Here is a 16,819-nt window from a genome sequence, read left to right on the forward strand (position 1 = left end):
GCATCTGCCATAGGAATGGTTTCATGCCTGCCTGCTGCAGTGTCTTTTGTCCTCCATCGCCTCCCACTTCACCCTGTTCATTGTATTCCCTCTGGGTTTTCTCATTGTGATTTCTGTATCCCAACTGTTTGTGTAGAAATTGCTCTGAACTGTAATGTTTTGGTTATTTCTTCCCTCATGGAACACTTCTAGTTTAAAACCTGTCTGATAACAATGAGATTCACATAGAAACATAACTTGTATATGTAGCTGCTTACATTTCAGCACAGATTACCATTGCCCTTTTTTTGGCTATCTCTGAAAAAAGCTCAGATGCTTATAAATAATCTGGTCTTTGGAATTATTGAATTTAAAAAGTTAGAGGTTACTTATCTCAAACATTTGTTTTACATGACTTAGATTTTTTCTCCGATGCCTGGGGAGTCCTGTGAGAACATGAACTCTTCTTTAGACAGAAGAATTTCGGTTGCCAGTGAGAAGTCAGTCAAGAGGGAAGGGCTCAGAGAAGTGATTTTTCCATCCAACTACGACCTCCTTCGTCATCTGCAATACGCGACCCATTTCCCGATACCTCTGGTGAGTGAATTCTGGTTGGGCACAGAGCAGCGTTGGCTGTTGTGATGGCAAATAAAAGCACTTGAAGGAAGAAGTGTTCACTATGTGCAGGGAGCAGAGCCAGCTTCATTCGAGGGCTCCCAATCAGCTCTCGTGAGGCTGCTCCTGCTGCGCGTGCCTGCTGTGTGCTGCAGGATGTGCAACGTGCAGGAGCTTCATCTTACCAAAGGAAAACGTGCTCCTGGAGAAGTGCCTGAGCAGTAGTGATTTATGCTAACCTAGCAGAGAAGGGAGATGGTACTACATTGCCAATGCCATATTCCAGGGTTTAATGAAGTTTGCTAAATAGAAAATCTGATCTAGTACTTGGACTAAAGGATGAATACTGAAATATCTGAAGTGTGATGGATGGAATGGTGCTGTTTCCTTCCTCCCACTTCCTCTTGTTTGTAGTATGGCTTTTGGGCTGCTTCTGTTGCTCTGTTGGCCTGGGACCTCATGGGAACTGCAGAGAACTCCGTGAGTAGCGTTCCAGATCCCAAATCCTCGTTTGGTTGATTTTTAGACATTTATTTACGTAACGATACTGCATGTTTGCTGCAGTGCTGGGCAGAGGGCCCCAGGCTGAGCGGGCAGGAAGTGGAGTGTCTGCTCAAACTGTTCTGGTTTTGTTTAGAAACAACAATGGTAATTGTTAAGCAGTGTTGAATCCTACCAGTACAGGAGGTGTCAGCTGGTGTGTGATGTGATTTCTCCTGGCCTCCCGTCTTCCTTGCTTTAATTTTGGGTTGCTACAGGTGATTTGTTTTTATGAGAATATTGAATCAGCTGTTTCTTTTCAGGCCGGTTTTGAGTGCTTGCTTGAAGTCTGATTTATGTCTTGAACCATGTAAGTTAGTTATTTTTGTTTCTGCCGAAGTTTTGGTCAGATGGAGTTAATCCTGGCAGTTTGACTTTGCCTGAGCAAATTGTTTTTTCACTGTGATTATCATCTATTCTATAAATACGTTATTTGTGGAAGTGCTTGTAAAAAATAAATAAAAATAATAGTGTGTGTGTATACATATATACATAAATGCTTTTAGTTACTGCTTTATACATTTTTATAAATACAAGCAAAGACCACACAGTGAGTATTTCTGCTTACTCTTTATTCTCATTTTACAGTTGCCTTGAATCTTCTGTACTCACATGTTGCTGGTTTTTAAGTTCAGCGCAGTAGCATCACAGGAGGGCAGTGGAACTTGACAAGAACAGAAGGTTTATTTATGGGAATTACGGGTGAGATGTAAGCAGATGCAGTAGTTTGTTAATCAGTGCAGCTTAACACTGCGTTCTAGATTAAGTAATGCCCTTTAAAATGCCTTTGGGTTAATTGTGTCTGTGAGAAGCTTTGCAGGCCATGAGCTGCTATTTGGAAACAAATCTTTACTTCATTCCACCAAGCTCTTCAATCTGTTAAGAATACAATATTTTACTTAGGGAGAGCCCAAAGTATTTACCATAAATACTAAGAATGTATATTTGGGTGTGTCTCAACGAGCTTTACTACACATTATTGCTGACTGTTCATAGGTTGGCACTGATAGCTGCAGTATTTCCAGAAAGCGACGCCGAGTGCTTTGCTGGTTTGGTGATGTGAGTCTTCTCATCCATCCAGTGGTAATGTTGGTGGTAGCAGCTGTTTCCAGTTGCACAACGGCTGTTCAGGTTATGTGTTTGCACATCCTTTCTGGGTACTTTAGAATCAGTACATTTGCACCCGCTGCTCGCTTTGGTGCTGTGCCTCTTCGTCTGTGGAAGCCTTTGCCTGTTTGGGTGCCACAAAAGCCTCATTAACTTTCAGTCTGAATACACTGGAAAGACGATAATACAGAATTGGGTCAAAACAGAGGTTTGATACTGCAAAGAGCAAGGTAGATTCTTTCGCTTGAAAGAGAGTTTGCTTCAGAGAGCAGCTGGTTATGGTGTCACTCTGGCTCAGAGTGTAAGGGATGCGAACGACGTGGTAGGGAAGGAAGCACAGCAGGTAGGCTGCTGTCAGCAGCAGTATGCTCACCAGGGCTTTCTTCACATTGGGGTAGCTCTCGCTGTATTTGTTTTGGTAGAGCTGTCTGACAACGAGGAAATTGGAAATGAGTATCAGGGCTGAAAAATTCAGGAATATTGCTGTGCACACGAAGTTAGTAAACACGTGCCAGTCTCTCCCAAATTTTGTTTTGAGATCGATGCACCTTGCGTTAGGTCTTTCTTCAATGGTTTTTATTGGAATAGCCATGTTAGGCACTGTTATAAGGAGAACCATTGTCCATACGACTGCAGACAAAACCTTGGCAAATCCAGGCTCTTGAATGCGATAGATCTTAGAGCTGTGCATGAGCTGAAGGTAACGATCCATGCTTACAAATCCCAGGAATATAATTGATAAATACATGTTCAGGTAGATGAGACAGGCTGTCACTTGGCAGTGGAATATCTGCAGTTTCCAGGGCGCAACGCCTAGGTCAACTGCTATCTTTACTGGCAACGCCAAAGTCAGCAAGAAGTCTGCAGTGAGGAGGTTGGTTAAGTAGATGCTCATACACTTCTGCTTCTGACCTTTTCGTGTGAATGCCCACAGCGCAAAACAGCTCCCCAGGAAACCCGTAAGAAAGATCAAGTAGTAAAAATAGGTGAAAGGTTCTAGTTCTGTTTTGATGTAGCATTGTGAAGCGTTGTTTGGCATTGTGAGCTTCTTGTGTGCTTTGCTGGCTGGAGAGATCAAGAACCTACGAGAAACAGCCGAGAAGACATCAGCTTTTCTGAGCAATATTCATTGTTCTCTGAGAGTTTTGTGTGTGTGATTTCATGAGAAGATGCAGCCAGGACAAAATATGCGTTTTTCTCATCCTGCTTCACAAATGTTTGAGAGAGCTTTTTTCTCCTGTCAGAAATGTTTGGGAATGCATAGGATTTGTTCTTGGAAGCATATAGACTTCTCAGCAGTGTTTCCGCAAGAGCAGTCTTTCAGGTTGCATGCAAGGCTCAGGAAAAAAAGCAAACCCACAAAAGCTATGAAACTGCTTCAGGTTAAGCGTCTGGTTAAAGACGGTCGCGTGAAACTTTGCAGCTTTAGGGCAGGTGAAGCTGTGTTTAAAAATGAAGGGTAATGTTGTAGCAATCTCGCTTTAGGAAAGTATATTAGAAGTTTTGAGGTTAGTGCCCTGTCAAGCCAATGTGCAATGCGCTGGCTGGATGGCCGGGCAGTTCTCAGTTCTACATTTTTGCTGTCTCTTTCACCTGAGCAGAGGATAAAGGAATTGCAGATTTAAATCAAGCCTTTTAAAAAAAGGCATGTTTTGGAAAAAGCTGCTATCAAATAACTTTGTTTGCCTTGTTTTTAGGCTTCACTAGAAATTAGAGGGAAGGAAAGTAGAAACTGTGCTATTTTAACTAAATCTGCTACTCGGCAACCACACTTTTTTGTTTGCTATGCTGATGGACTGCAGCACAGTGTCAGCTACACGGGAGGTACACTAGAGTTCCTTGGGATGAAGGGCACCTCAAATAGCCTAAATCTGCATCAGTTTTTATAGCACTACATTATTCTGATTGTCTAATGCACAAGTGAAGTGCTGCATTTTCACACTTGCTTTCTCTGTAAATCACATATCCAGATGAACGTAATTTGTGTTTCAGTAAATACGATTGACTGCAGATACTTGTAGAGTGGTTTAAAATGCCTAGAAAGGCATTGCCTTTCTAGTTGGCCTCTGCTGTCTTGCAGATGTACCCTTTCACAGTGGGTTTGGGCACAGGCAGTGCTGCCCAGCCCAGGCTCAGGGCTGGCGTCCCCCTGCACAGGCAGCGCTGCCTGGCTCCGATGTGCGCGCTGTGCTGGGTGCTGCTGACAGCTGCCCTGCTGGGCTCCTGGGCCTGCTGTGCCTGCACTCTGCACGGCTGGACTTCAAGCCCTGGGTTTACCTAGGTGTAGGCAGAGGGAAGCAGACAAGGACTGACAAGCACATACCTGTCTTAGGGCCCTGGGAGGATCCGGAGCAGCAGTCTGTTAGCATTCGGTGTCTCTCAGCATGTTTTCTCATGGTGCAAGAGCAGGTTAATGTTTTCCCCTTGCTGTCTCTGCTGGTTTTTTTTAACATGTCTGTGGTTTTTAAATGCTCTGGCTGACGCAATTAAAACCAGCGTTCAAGCAACCAAGGCACATGAAAGTTACCTGGAGAAGTGACAGCAGGATGTGAGCCCCCGTGGAGCTGCCCTCTGGTGCTGTGGTTGTTCCCTTCCTACAGTGCAGGCAGGGGATGCACGGGGATGTGGAGCCCAGTGGGGGCAGCTGGGGGAGCACCGTGTGACCTGGGGGGGGAGGTACTTCTATTAGGAGTTAAAACCTTTAGAGGTTTGCCAGGCACTACTAAAATATTGGCACTGAAACCTGTCTTGTTAGTGCCCTGGTACTTGAGAATCCTCAGGAATTTACATACTGTGCACCAGAGCCATGTGAAAAACCAAGTTAAGAATGTCTGGTTTTAGATTTAGTCATAGGCTGAAAGTTCAGACCATATTTGTTGAGATGTTTGCAAAACTTCTTAAACTGGAGTGCTCCTTTGGTCAGCTTTGAGCAGATGTGGGCTGATGTTATGCTGTTGTGCTCATCGTGCAAGGCTAAGCTGCGCGGTACCACTTACTTTTTAACTTGAAATGCAGAGTTTGGTCTGTTTTCTGTGCATCTCCCATACAGGCCAGCTTTGTTGTGCAGACTGGGATGGAGAGAGGCCGGAGGGAGGGAAGGGCTGTGAGCTGCCGTGGGTGGGAGCGGGCTGGTGTGCTCTGGAGCTGTGGGGCTCTGTGGCGGAGGCGCAGTGTGAGGGCAGTGGTGAGGGTCTGCACACACTGTGCCCTGTGACAGCCCTCGGCCCATTCCTGGCTCTGGGTGTGGGGACGCTGCACTGAGGGATGCCTTTGGCCCATCTGGGGCTGGCCCCTGGGGAGCTGCCTGTGCTTTCTGCCTCTCCGCGGGCTGCCATGGGCTCGTTCACAGTGCGCTCCTCAGGGCAGGGTCCAGTGGGACCTGTGTTGGTATTTCATGCTTGTGAGGCTGGGCCGGGCCTGGATCTGTGCTGCTGAGAGTTTGGGTTCACCTCTCTTCTGATGTCTTCAGCGAGCTTGGTGTGCCTGCAGATGTGTAAGTCAGTGTGTGCTGACTGCAGAACTTGCAGCTGGGCACAATACAGGGGAAGCACTGGCTTTTTTGTGATTTTCTGTCATTTGCGTGATGATAGCAGACAGCCCTCTCAAAGAGTCAGTTTTCTCTCAGCTTTTCGACTCAGAGAAGCAGTTGGAGCCGTTCCGAGGCACGGTGGTGAGCAGATGATGCAAATCAGTCCTGAGGGATTTTCCCTCTTCCTGTGCGGGGCCGTGAGGTGAGCACTGAGTGCATCCCTGGGGAGTGATCTGCGCCCTCTGCCCCATCCTGTGCCCCACTCACACGCTCTGTGCCCAAACACGTGCAAACAAATCCACCGTCTGCTTTTAAAGATTTCTGTGGCTTTCGTTAACAGATTAAAAGGTTTTATCCCACTATAATAGGTCTGCATTGTAAGTGGAAAATGTAGGTGTACTTGGCACAAGGGTTGTTGTTACGAGTTCTGTGCAGAAATAGCTCTTTGTGATGAAGAGAAGAGTTGCTGGCATTTCTATTTACGCACACGGGGAGAGCTGATGTGCCCAGCAGTGTGTGCATCGCTGGCCCCTTCTGAGGGGTCCCGAGCTGTTGGCTGTGATGTGGTGTGAGCTCAGCAGGGCCTGGGTGTGCTGGGAGAGCTCGGGTGGCAGAGCGAGGCGCACCATGCGGGCAGTGCAGCAGCCAGCAGCTCCCTGGGCCCCTCGGAGCCTTCTGTCAGGAGCGCTAGGCCTGCCCTGCTGTGCCATGGCTTGCAGCTGGCAGCTGTAACGTGTAGCCCTTGCTGCATCTGCTGGCTGTGACTACAAGGTCTGCTGTGTACCAACAAGTGGCATCAGACTCCCCTTGGGTGAGATGTTCTTGTTGTTTGCAGTAGAGATCAATCATTACTGGAGATGGCGTCTTGCACAATTAACCTCTAGGAGCCACATTGCTTGTTTCAGCCCACATGGGATTTTTTGTATGTTGAGAATGTTGTGTAATGAACTTTTTCTCCTTAAATAGTGCTTGGAGGAAGGATTTCCGTTTGCTAAGCATAACCCCTCAAATGGGAACCTGATTTAGCCTCAGTTACCCATGAATTTCACTGCAACAATTTTAGGGAAGTATGCGGGCAGGGCAAGAGCTGGTTCCTAGTGGGACTACAGGACTTGGGTGTCTGAATTGCTTGCCAGGGTTATCTGAGACATGGTGTGCTGGGAAAAGTGTCACAATTAACTTATCAGTGTACCTTTCCATCCTGGTTTATACAGCAGAGCAAGGTTGGCAACGTGGAGCAGAAGCTTGGCTGGATAATGGAGTTCCTTGAGACTTGTGGCTCCCCGAGTACTGGATTGCTGTAGGGTCAGTGGTCTCAAAATGTTTCCTGAGCAGTGAAGTTACTGGAGGGAGTTGTTTTTTGTTTTTTAATTGAAACTCATCAGAAGCTCGGAATTCAGTGTTGCTCTGGAAACAATGTATGGCATCAGCATGCTTTCATCTGAGGTGCTGTGTGTAGATTTTTGTCATTGTAGTGTTGGTAAACTGGTAGGATACAGAGACAATTCTTCAGTAGAAATAGTTTTTGGGTTTTTTTCCCCCCAAAGCTTGCAAAGTAATAAAAAAAAGTTATACAAATGTGAATTGCACACATGGATTTCATCACTGTGTGCCGCTGTATTTTGACATATGCAATTACTTAGGTTTATGTAGGCAAATAAAATCCATCTCATATAAGGAACCAAACGTTTTTGCCATCAATTATAAGTCACCTACAAATCCAAAGATTCCCTTCCCTTTCAAATGATTTCTCTTGCTTGAAAGGAAGAGCCTGCAAAGCTTTGGTGCGAGTCAGGGAGTTCGTGGTCAAGGATGGTGGTGTACTGTTACTGCAGGTTGGTGATGTCAGACCAAGAGAAGTTGCCCACAGCCTTGGAAAACTTACAAAGACAGTGTATTTAAACAAAGTATTCACCCTGAGACACTACCTGTTTGGGTTAAAGTAACACACAGTGGCAGAAGGGTAATAGGTGTTATTTCTGTTCCTGTAACTACTTTGTTATGCAAAATGAGAGCTTCCATAGTCATTTCTGGAAAGCTTTTGTGGATGCTTAATGCATTGGTACAGTTTCCCTTTATGATGATTGGGGGGGAAAAAAAAAAGGCTGCACTGAAAAATATCACTAAAAGAAGATTACAGTTGCATGTGGAAGGTTGGTGTTTCAGCTGTTACTTCTGTACCTAGTTATGTGTTTTACCATAGTGCCAAAAGCACAGGAAAACCGTTCCTTCTGGATTTCAGTGTATGACCTTCCAGTTCCTGCACTGCTCCTGAACTGTTCCTACCTCCTGCAGCAGAGAGGGTGTGCGTGAGTTTGGTGTATGCCATGCTTTGTGAAAAAGCCCTGAACAGTACGGCACAGTGCTTACCAGCTTGTGGAAGGGTCCCTCTTTATACATTTTCTTAAATAGAACATTATATCTTAGAAGTTCTCTGACTCCTTGATGCCTTAGGATGACGAATAGTCATGTTGTCTAATTCCCTAAACTTGCAGAACAATTTGCTTAAGAAAGTCAAAATATTTTTGTAAGTTGCACCAGTTGGTTATGTTTTGCTTTTTTTTTTTTCAGGCTTTGTGTAAATCTTTGAGGATTTGATCACTCCCTCATGTATACATATATATATATATATATACACATACACAACTGCCTATATATATAAATACACATTATATGTATATATATGTGTATATACATATACAACACACGCACAGAGCTGCCTTTTCTTTGGCAGGTCATTAAAGTGTTTGAGCACTTCATCAACGGCTTTGCTGTCTGAGTTGGTGAATGCACAGAGAGCTCTCCGTGGCAGAGGCTGAGGCAGGAGGCCCAGCTGAGCTGATCGTGTTTCCTCAGGGGGTCTGCTCCGGTTGAGCTGGGATGATCTGTTGTTCGCAGGCCCTTTGGGCTGCCCTGCTGCTCCTCAGATGTGTCCTGCCTGGCTTCATGAGGAATGAGGGCACTTCAAGGCTGGGATAATTCTTTCAGAACTGTGGCCTGGCACTCCAGAATGTTTTGTTCCAGTTACTCTTTTCTGAGATCCAGGTAGGTCACAATGCACCTCAGTGCAGTCATAGTCAGCTGAAATACCACGTAGTAAATACACTGACAGCATGCAATAGACTTTTTATAGAGAGAAACATTGCTTGGTATTTTGTGCTTGAAACCTTTTTCGGTTTATTGCTGGTCATCACCTGTTCAGTTTCTTTCTGCAGTGTCAGTGTTTGCATTCTGGGGCAACTTTCAAGCCTGCGTTATTCTGCAGACCTGAACTTACAGAATGTTCACGCTTTCCTGAAGCGTGTTTGATCTCCTCGATTTGGTGATTTCAGCCTCACCTGATGTTTTCAGCTTGAGGTGCAGTTTTTGATACAGCCTTTCTCTAAAAGGTTGGCAGAGGAAAAAATAAATAATGGGGTCGAGGCAGACGTTGGCAGCAGATAACAGCAGAGTGAACTCCTTGGCGTGGAACAGAGCTCTCTGCGAGCGGCAGTCGAACTGTGAGCTGGTCTGGCTCAGGGTGTACGGGATCCGGCAGAAGTGGTACGGCACAAAGCAGAGGACAAACACGAACATGATGGTGAATATATTACGGCTGGTTTTCCTCTTAGTGAACTCTGAGTTCCGTCTGAATTTCTTGTAGGAGCTGTATATTTTTTTTGAGATTGAAGTGTAAAAAATGATGAGTAGGAGGAAAACAATCCAGAAAATCCCTGTACAAATATAACTGGACACCTTGTGCCACTGTTTGCCAAGTTCGCTTTTAAGACCGATGCATGTTCTGGAATAATTTGCTTTAGGGATTTCGTTAGTTAAAATCATATTTGGCAGCGTTATAAACATAATCAATAGCCATATGATGACAGAGATAACCTTACTGTAGTGAGCCGTGTGGACAAAGGAGGTGAATAAAGGCTTCACGATTTTGTAGTACCTGTCAAAACCGATGAGGCCAAAAAACGTTATTCCGATATACATGTTTGCATAAAAAACAACAGCAGAGTACCTGCACACAAATGTGTTGAGCTGTGGAGGTGCAATTTCCGAATCGGCGAGAATTTTGAAAGGAAACGTCAAACTCATCAGGAGATCTGCGACAACGATGTTTTTGAGATAGACGATAAAACTCTTCTCGCTGGAGATGCACAGGAAGATCCATGCTGCCACGCCATTCAGCAGCAGCCCTACCACGAAAATCAGGCAGTAGATCAGGGGAATGACTGTCTTTGTTATTACTGTGCTGTTACTGCAGCTGCTTCCCGAGGAGTTTGTGCTGGAATTGAACATCTTACAATGTCTTTGATCCTAGAAGCAGAAGAAATATTATCTCAGTAAGATAACACACAACTGTGCTTTCTACTAATCAGTGCAGGATTTCTAATCTTATTTCAATGTAAACTTGGCGTACTTCTCAGAAACCACATTATTGTTTCCAGCACAGTAAATGCTTTCCAGGTGGTGCCATCTCAGTGCTGGTATTCAGGGGCATGCTGCTGTTTTGGGCTTCTGTCGTTTCTTCAAGATTTGGGTCCATCTGTTTTGCTCAAATCCTGTCCTGTGTTTTTTAGTTGAGCCTACATGCTGGGAAGCCACAGTGTTCAGTGACTGCAAAAGCACCTCATTAACCCTGAACAACTCGTGTGTGTTTTAGCACTGACTTACCTGGAAGCAGATGACAGATATAAAAGTTCCTTGTAAAAGTGTTTTGAATATGGTCATTGCAAACATGCTTTATTAGTCAAGCCTGGGAATAACTAATAGATGCTAAAATACTAATAGTATTTTCTGATCCTTTCTTGAGGGAGAGCCTTCTGTGCAGCTAGCACAGTTTGCTCTAAGCTTTTAGTAACACAGCATACCATGTTGTGTCTATATTAGCATGAGTTAGAAGTGAGAGTGCCCTCCCAAGACATTCAGGCTCAAATTTTAGAGCATCCCCGGGGAGACTCCAAGAAATCACATCTGCTGTCTGCTTCTCTTTGGCAGGGTAAATTACCCGCTGTAGGGAAGCCTGAACAGACAGGTACATATTGCTGCTTCGTGGGCACATGAAAACCTGGGCAACTGGAAAACGTGTGCTGCAGAGTAGGGGGAGAGAAACATCCTGTTTGCTGGAAGATGAATCATTTCCTTACTGCTGCAATGGAGAGCCAATAGCTGGTGCCTCTGTGTAGCAGGTAGAACCCCAATTCAGCCTAGCAGTAACTGGAAATGGAAACTTTATTTCACATAGGTAAAAGTTTCCCTTGGTGTGTTGTTTTCTTTGTGTCTCTGGAGGAGGTTATAAAGGTTGACAGACTTTGTGGCTGTTTTGGAACTTGCTTTGATAAGTGGAATAACGAGCCTGTAATGTGCCCAGAGCTGCAGTTCATCTCTGCCTCTTGTCTTCCCACAGGCTGGCCTGCTCTCTTATTTTCAGGCTTTTCTCAAGTCAAGGCACTTGTTTCTGTTTGGCTGAATTTTTCAAGGCTGAAGTTGGTGTGGTGAGTGGCTGTAAGAACAGAGCTGCCAGGTGAGTGGGTGTGCTAGGATTGTGAGTTAGTAAGAGGTGAGGTTTGGGGTGATACTGCTAGGAGGAGGATCTCTGCTTCTCCCGTGTATCCTCATTCGGGGGGGAGCACCACCAACAAACGGCATTCTTATTTAGAGCGGTAACCTACCGTCTGAAAGCTGTTCTCTTCCCACTGCTGTCTGCTGTGTGTCCTGTCTGTCCTGCAAGGCTGTCTGAGCAGGACCTTCTCTCCCCACGTTGTGTGCTTGAGAGTTGTTCCTTGCCTGCTGGGTTTGCTAAGTAACGTATGTGGGAGGTTTGGTTCTTGGGCCTGGCAGCAGCAGGTACTAAATGGCTTGGGAAGTCTGCAAAGTAGTTCTCATGCTAACATAACATACTACAAAGGATTATTTCAGGAGTATGTGGTCAGTGCTCAGAGATGTGGCTGTTGTAGCTTTGTCTACTGTCTCTAGAGGAGGAGACTAGACATGAAGATATCACTTCTGATGGCAGCAGATTTGCCAGCTGTCTGTGCCTGAGAAAGAGGCCAAAGTCCAAGACAGACACTAAACCTTTCCACACCTGTGGCATGCCCTTACCTTTCTGCATTGAACTGCTGGGTGCTTTTAGTGCAGGTGCTAAGGGCCTCGAGAGCCTTCCATCGTTAGCACAGGGCCTGTCCTCCAGCAGGGCGATCTGCTGGGCAGGAAGCACGGCGGTTAGAGCTGTCATCACGGTGCTGCCCTGTGCAATCTGTCAGCAGGCCCTCAGCATTGCTCCGGAGCAGAGCCGTGGTGGGAGCAGCTGTGTTTGTCCTGGACCATCACTGTATGCACGCAGCTCGAGGCTTGTGGCTCTGCTGCTCACGTCACGTTGTTGGCGTTCCTGGTAAAAGTTTCCTGTGCTTTTTCTCACCTGGTCGGGCATCCAGCTCTCTCTGACAGGCACTCGCTCATACTGGAGTGGGTTTTTGTTGTCTTGAGTGTATTTTGCAGTATTAAGTGAACATTTTCAGCTATTTATGGAAATTAATGCTGCTGTTTGATAGACATGCAATGCAGCTTCTGGGTCAGAGAAGATTGATGGTGGTCATTTTCTCCAGAACTCTTTTCTGAACTGCTAAATGGCATTTATCAGGGAGGAACAACATGCCAAGCTTCTCTCTGATGTTTTGAGAGAGGGCTGATAGAAGAGCCCTGATGGAGGTGTGCTCTGCAGCAAGGTCTGTGTGCGGCCCTTGGAGCAGAGCCTGGCCGTGTGCTCAGTGCAATGCTGGGCACAGAGTGGCAGAGAAACTTCAGTGGTGCTCCTGTAGCAAAAGGTAGTAAGCAACTAATAGAGATAGCAGCCTGTGGGGTATGCTCGGACTTGGCTCAAAGAAAGGGGCTCTCCTGAGCATGGCAGTGGCTTTCAGAGGGTCTCAGTGCCTTCCTCGCTTCTGGGACCTCTGCAGGCTGGTGTGGGGCAGAGTGGGTCTGTCCAGCGCTGAGCTCAGCATGGGGAGAGCAGGCATCCAACTCTGTCCATTGTAGCTGTGCTTCTCCCTTTTTGGTCCAAAAAAAGCAAGATTTGGAATATTCTAGTGAGGAGGTAAGAGTCAGTTATTGGTGGAGGTATTTTGTCATGGTCTTCAGTCTTCCTTACAAGCTCTTTACTTCCTGAGCGTGGGATAAATGAAGCCAAATGCTGGGCCTGGACCACCTCCAGCTCAGAAAGCCCTTGGGGTTCTTTTCAGATCATGTGCCAAGGCCTGGACCTGTCTGCTCTGGGTGCTGCCCGCCATTCCCTCCCATGAGCATCTCACACCAGCCCTGCGCAGCCGCCCTGCTGCCACTGTCCTGCTCAGCATCACTGACAGCACACTCACAGGGATCTCCCTGCCGTGGGCAGTGCTCCTGGGGGTGCTGTGTCTGCCTGCAGCCCTTTGCAGCGCGGGGGGAGTGGTGCCCTGTGGGCACTGCGTGGTGCCTGCAGCACCAACAGGTTCTCCTGACCAAAACTGGAACAGGCGGTTGATTTGTGTGTGATGCTTTCTTGGCATTTGTGGTTAATTTCTGAAGGACAAAGCCTGTGAGGAGAGCCAGTGGGTGTGAGGAGCAGTTGTAGATAAGCTCGTTTGCTTTGCCGTTACAATAGCAAGCTTTCTGGAGGCAGCGTGAGCTCCTTTGGTTGCAGAGCAAGGACTCCTCAAAGGTGGAACCAGGAACTGCTTCATTTCTTCTTGTCTGAGGGTCGCTGTGCTGTGCTGTGTGAAATCTGACAGCCTCATTATCCTAACAAGAAGTTGAAATTTTCATTCTGCTTTTGTCTCTTCAATCTTTTAGCACTGAAAGATCAGCGCCTGCATTACTGCCTGGTGATACAGGCTGGTGTGCTTAGCAGCAGGGATCAGTATGTTAGTTTGAGGACCAACAGAGTAGTTTAGCAAAGGAATCAATGAGTGCTGGTTCTAAAACTTCCCATTCCAGCTTTGCTTTGTGTATGAGCAGCCTGGTTTGCCCCAATGATTCTGCTCCAGAAGAAGCTCTGGGGTCACAACAGAATCATAGAATGGTCTGGGTTGAAAAGGACCATAATGATCGTCTAGTTTCAACCCCCTGCCATGGGCTGCTGATCTCTTTGGATTTCACCTGGTGTGGGGATGTTTTCCTCAGATTTCACATGTACTGCTTTATTATTACGGCCAAAGACACCAGCTCAATAAAAATAGAAGCAGTTGCTGAGGAGATATGTGGCCACTTCCTTCAGTGGTGCCCCGCAGTCCCTCCCCACACACAGCAGCTCCGCTTGCTGCAGTGCCCTGCACTGACAGGGGCTGCCTTCATCTCTTGCATTTATTTACAGTTCCTTTGTGTTTTAAGGGATTTATTTGTTCTGGTTTGTATTACACCTTGATGATTTTCCATTGTCGATTAAAAAAAAACCACAACTTGTTTAGAAGTTTAACAAAAAAGTTGAGGAGTGTTGATCAAGTACAGAAATCTGTCACAAAAGCATCTTTCACTGGGGAATATTTTTCAGCTTTTCAGCAGTTAAATATAAGTACAGAACACAGCCTTTGCGATCACCTCATCACATAAAGCTCCATAAGTACAGCATTAATGGCAGCAGGTTGCTACTTACTGCTCACAGCGAAGCCTCCTGCGCTGCCCTGCCGTGCTCATTGGTGTGTTCCTCCCTCGATGTCCTCGGCTGTCTTTGTGAGCTTCGCAGTGCAGAGCTGAGGAGCTGCTCCCGGTGCCTTGCTGCTCTGCCTGCTGCGCTCCAAATGTCAGTGCTGCAGCTGGGCAGTGCTATTTTAGTGCACTCAGGCGTCCTTCCGCAGAGATCAGCTTTGAGCTGGGTTCAAAAGAGACACATTTGTGCATTTAGCAAAGCAGTGAGCTGAAGTTTAGGGTGTTTTCTTTTCTTAAGCAGTTCCCAGGCCTGGCTGTGACCTCTTCTGTAAGGCTGGCTGCCCCGATGGCTTCTGTTCTGTTAGTGGGAGTGTTCTGCACTGGAGTTCACAGGGTTGCGTCACGTTTGCTCTGGGCATGCTCTGAGACCCAGAGATTTATTCTTGGGACAGGTGATAAATCTCTGCTTTGTGGCCGTTTTCTTTCTGCTTTCTGCAGTTTTCTCTTGTTTTGTTTTGTTTTTTTTCTTTTAACCTTAATCACCTGTCTGCCTGTTTGCTTTCCTCCCTTCCTATTCTTCTCATACGTTTACTGAGAGGCATTGAAACCAAGCACAAAACCCATTGAAATATTTGGTAAACAAGAAGCTAGTATAATCTCTTATTAGGAATGTGGAAAAATATTGCTATTTATGTTAAAGTAAAGTTTGTAAATGGTGTACAGCAGTGTTAACAGATGTTTAGAGATGACTTAATCTGTTTTACAGTGCACTACCCAGGGCCCCCTCGCATACACATTGCCCTGGCAGACTCTCCTTCTATGCTTGCAGAAGTTGTGCAGTTCTGCTGCTTCGCTGCGCCCATCGTGCACACAGCCGGGGCGTGCTGACCTGAGTTTGCAGGGAGGGTTTGAGGGAGAAGTGGTGAGTGCCAGGGGTTGCAGGCTTTAGCCCTGCTCTGAGTCATGCAGTCTGGGTGACAGCCCTGCAGCAGAGCTTTCTGTCTGCGTGGCTGCTGAGTGACCTTGTGGTGTGTAGAAGAGCAGCTGCATGGGCCTTTGCTCTGTTCTTGCTGCCCGTGTGATGGATGTGACTCTTTTGTCCCCAAGGTCAGCTGCTCCCTTCTGCTTAGGCTGGAAGGAGCCCCGTGGGCTGTGAGCAGTGGGTGGAAGCCCTGAGGCTCAGCTGCTTTGGCAGCCCTGGGGGCGGTGCGAAGCTGTGTCCTGTGAGTGCCAGGCTTCCAGGTGGGGCCCAGGAGAAAGCAATTTCTTTTGATAATTGTGGGATGTTACCTTGCTTTAACCAATGTGTGTTTTAGGAAAGTTCAGATTTGCTTCAATTGCTCAGAAAGCAGAAATGGAACCTGAGAGGTATTGCACGTGTCCTGGGTTGGAGCCTGGCTTCCTGTGCTGAGCAGGACAGCTGAGTGGCAGTGCAGGCTCTTCCATCTTTACACCTGTGTCTGCGGTCCTGTGACACAGGTCCTGTGTGTTGTGCAAGCTTGGTGGTAGACCAGGCTGTCAGTTTTGTGAAGGCCAGCTCAGGTGCAGCATTGGGAAGCTCTGCAGCTCCCAGCCTGTGCTCTGGTGCATGTTGGGCTGTAGGGCTCTGCTGCCAGGAGCCAGGATGGCCTGAGCTGTGGGGCTGCTCTGAGCTGCAGGGTCTGGGCAGCCCCGAGCTGTCCTGAGCTGCACTGCTGGGGCAGGGAGCCTTGCTGCAGGGCGGTGGGGTGAGCACTGCCCTGCTTGTCTTCCTCTGGAGGATGTTCTGCACCAGCTAAGGACCGAGCACAGCAGGCTTCTCAGATCCTTCCAAGAAGGCATGCAGACAGTTATTCATCTCTTTCCCTCTGTCCTATTGTCGTGTATTTTTGGGGCTGGGAAATGAGGAGTGGGATAGAAGAGCTTTATGAGCCTGCGGCCCTCTGAGGCAGACTTTGTAGTTATTTCTATAAAGACTTTTCTTTGTTTTTTTTCTTTCTTGTTTTTAAATTTTTATTTTCTTCTTTCCCAGTAGCAGCAGCCTCAATATCCCTTTTGGGACCAGGGACAACTTTCACATTGTGACTCACAGCGAGCTTTTTCCGATAGCTTCCTCATCTAAACCTAAAACTGAAGTAAGCAATCCTCTATTTCTGTCTAGATTAAATCCTTGCAGAGGGGGAAGAAAAGTCTGCCAGGAGAAGGGATTTTGAAAGGCAATCACAAAAGGCCTCAAACTACCTCTAGGTTTTCCACGTGCAACACAGGCAACTGTGCACTGTGTTGAGTAAAAGCTTAGTTATGTGGCACGGAATTGGGATTCCCTCTGCCAGAGGACCTGGTTTCTTGGGAATGGCTCTTCCATTGCAGAACGTCCACAGACACATCAGTGTTACTCTTCTGTTTGCAAGAACATAAGAGTTGTTTATTTTTTTTTTCCATGTACACATTACCAGTACGTGG

At 46.7% G+C, this 16,819-nt stretch overlaps 3 protein-coding genes across 21 annotated transcripts in view; 1 reads left to right on the forward strand and 2 right to left on the reverse strand.

Annotated features, from left to right (window-relative positions):
- MED12L (mediator complex subunit 12L) overlaps positions 1-16,819 on the forward strand; it is a 102,209-nt gene that overhangs the window by 25,182 nt on the left and 60,208 nt on the right. For all 14 annotated transcript variants that reach the window (XM_042820550.1, XM_042820544.1, XM_042820541.1 and 11 more), the window contains one exon: positions 400-576. In XM_042820550.1, the coding sequence (XP_042676484.1) occupies positions 400-576 (177 nt within the window). The remainder of the gene's footprint in view (positions 1-399; positions 577-16,819) is intronic.
- On the reverse strand, positions 1,690-8,419 carry GPR171 (G protein-coupled receptor 171). 3 transcript variants are annotated; one of them, XM_042820557.1, is made up of 3 exons: positions 6,963-8,418; positions 4,565-4,768; positions 1,690-3,323 (listed from the first exon to the last, which is right to left on the reverse strand). In XM_042820557.1, the coding sequence occupies exon 3, from the start codon at positions 3,278-3,280 to the stop codon at positions 2,303-2,305; it is 978 nt and encodes a 325-aa protein (XP_042676491.1). In that variant the 5' UTR covers positions 3,281-3,323; positions 4,565-4,768; positions 6,963-8,418; the 3' UTR covers positions 1,690-2,302. The 3 variants fall into 3 exon arrangements, with proteins under 3 accessions (XP_042676491.1, XP_042676493.1, XP_042676492.1); XM_042820559.1 differs by having other exon boundaries at positions 1,690-3,558; positions 4,565-8,419; XM_042820558.1 differs by having other exon boundaries at positions 1,690-3,834; positions 4,565-8,419.
- P2RY14 (purinergic receptor P2Y14) lies at positions 8,423-14,738 on the reverse strand. 4 transcript variants are annotated; one of them, XM_042820556.1, is made up of 3 exons: positions 14,385-14,738; positions 11,861-11,957; positions 8,423-10,075 (listed from the first exon to the last, which is right to left on the reverse strand). In XM_042820556.1, the coding sequence occupies exon 3, from the start codon at positions 10,055-10,057 to the stop codon at positions 9,044-9,046; it is 1,014 nt and encodes a 337-aa protein (XP_042676490.1). In that variant the 5' UTR covers positions 10,058-10,075; positions 11,861-11,957; positions 14,385-14,738; the 3' UTR covers positions 8,423-9,043. The 4 variants fall into 4 exon arrangements, with proteins under 4 accessions (XP_042676490.1, XP_042676489.1, XP_042676487.1 ...); XM_042820555.1 differs by having other exon boundaries at positions 11,861-12,805; XM_042820553.1 differs by lacking the exon at positions 11,861-11,957.

Source organism: Centrocercus urophasianus, unplaced genomic scaffold (genome assembly GCF_019232065.1).
Source record: "Centrocercus urophasianus isolate 14NV4802_14NV808 unplaced genomic scaffold, USGS_Curo_1.0 seq_19, whole genome shotgun sequence".
NCBI classification, from domain to species: Eukaryota; Metazoa; Chordata; class Aves; order Galliformes; family Phasianidae; genus Centrocercus; species Centrocercus urophasianus.

What these genes read in the sequence shown, in the direction of transcription:
- GPR171 (XM_042820559.1), bottom strand. Translation starts at nt 3,280, where the DNA reads ATGCCAAACAACGCTTCACAATGCTACATCAAAACAGAACTAGAACCT.
- P2RY14 (XM_042820553.1), bottom strand. Translation starts at nt 10,057, where the DNA reads ATGTTCAATTCCAGCACAAACTCCTCGGGAAGCAGCTGCAGTAACAGC.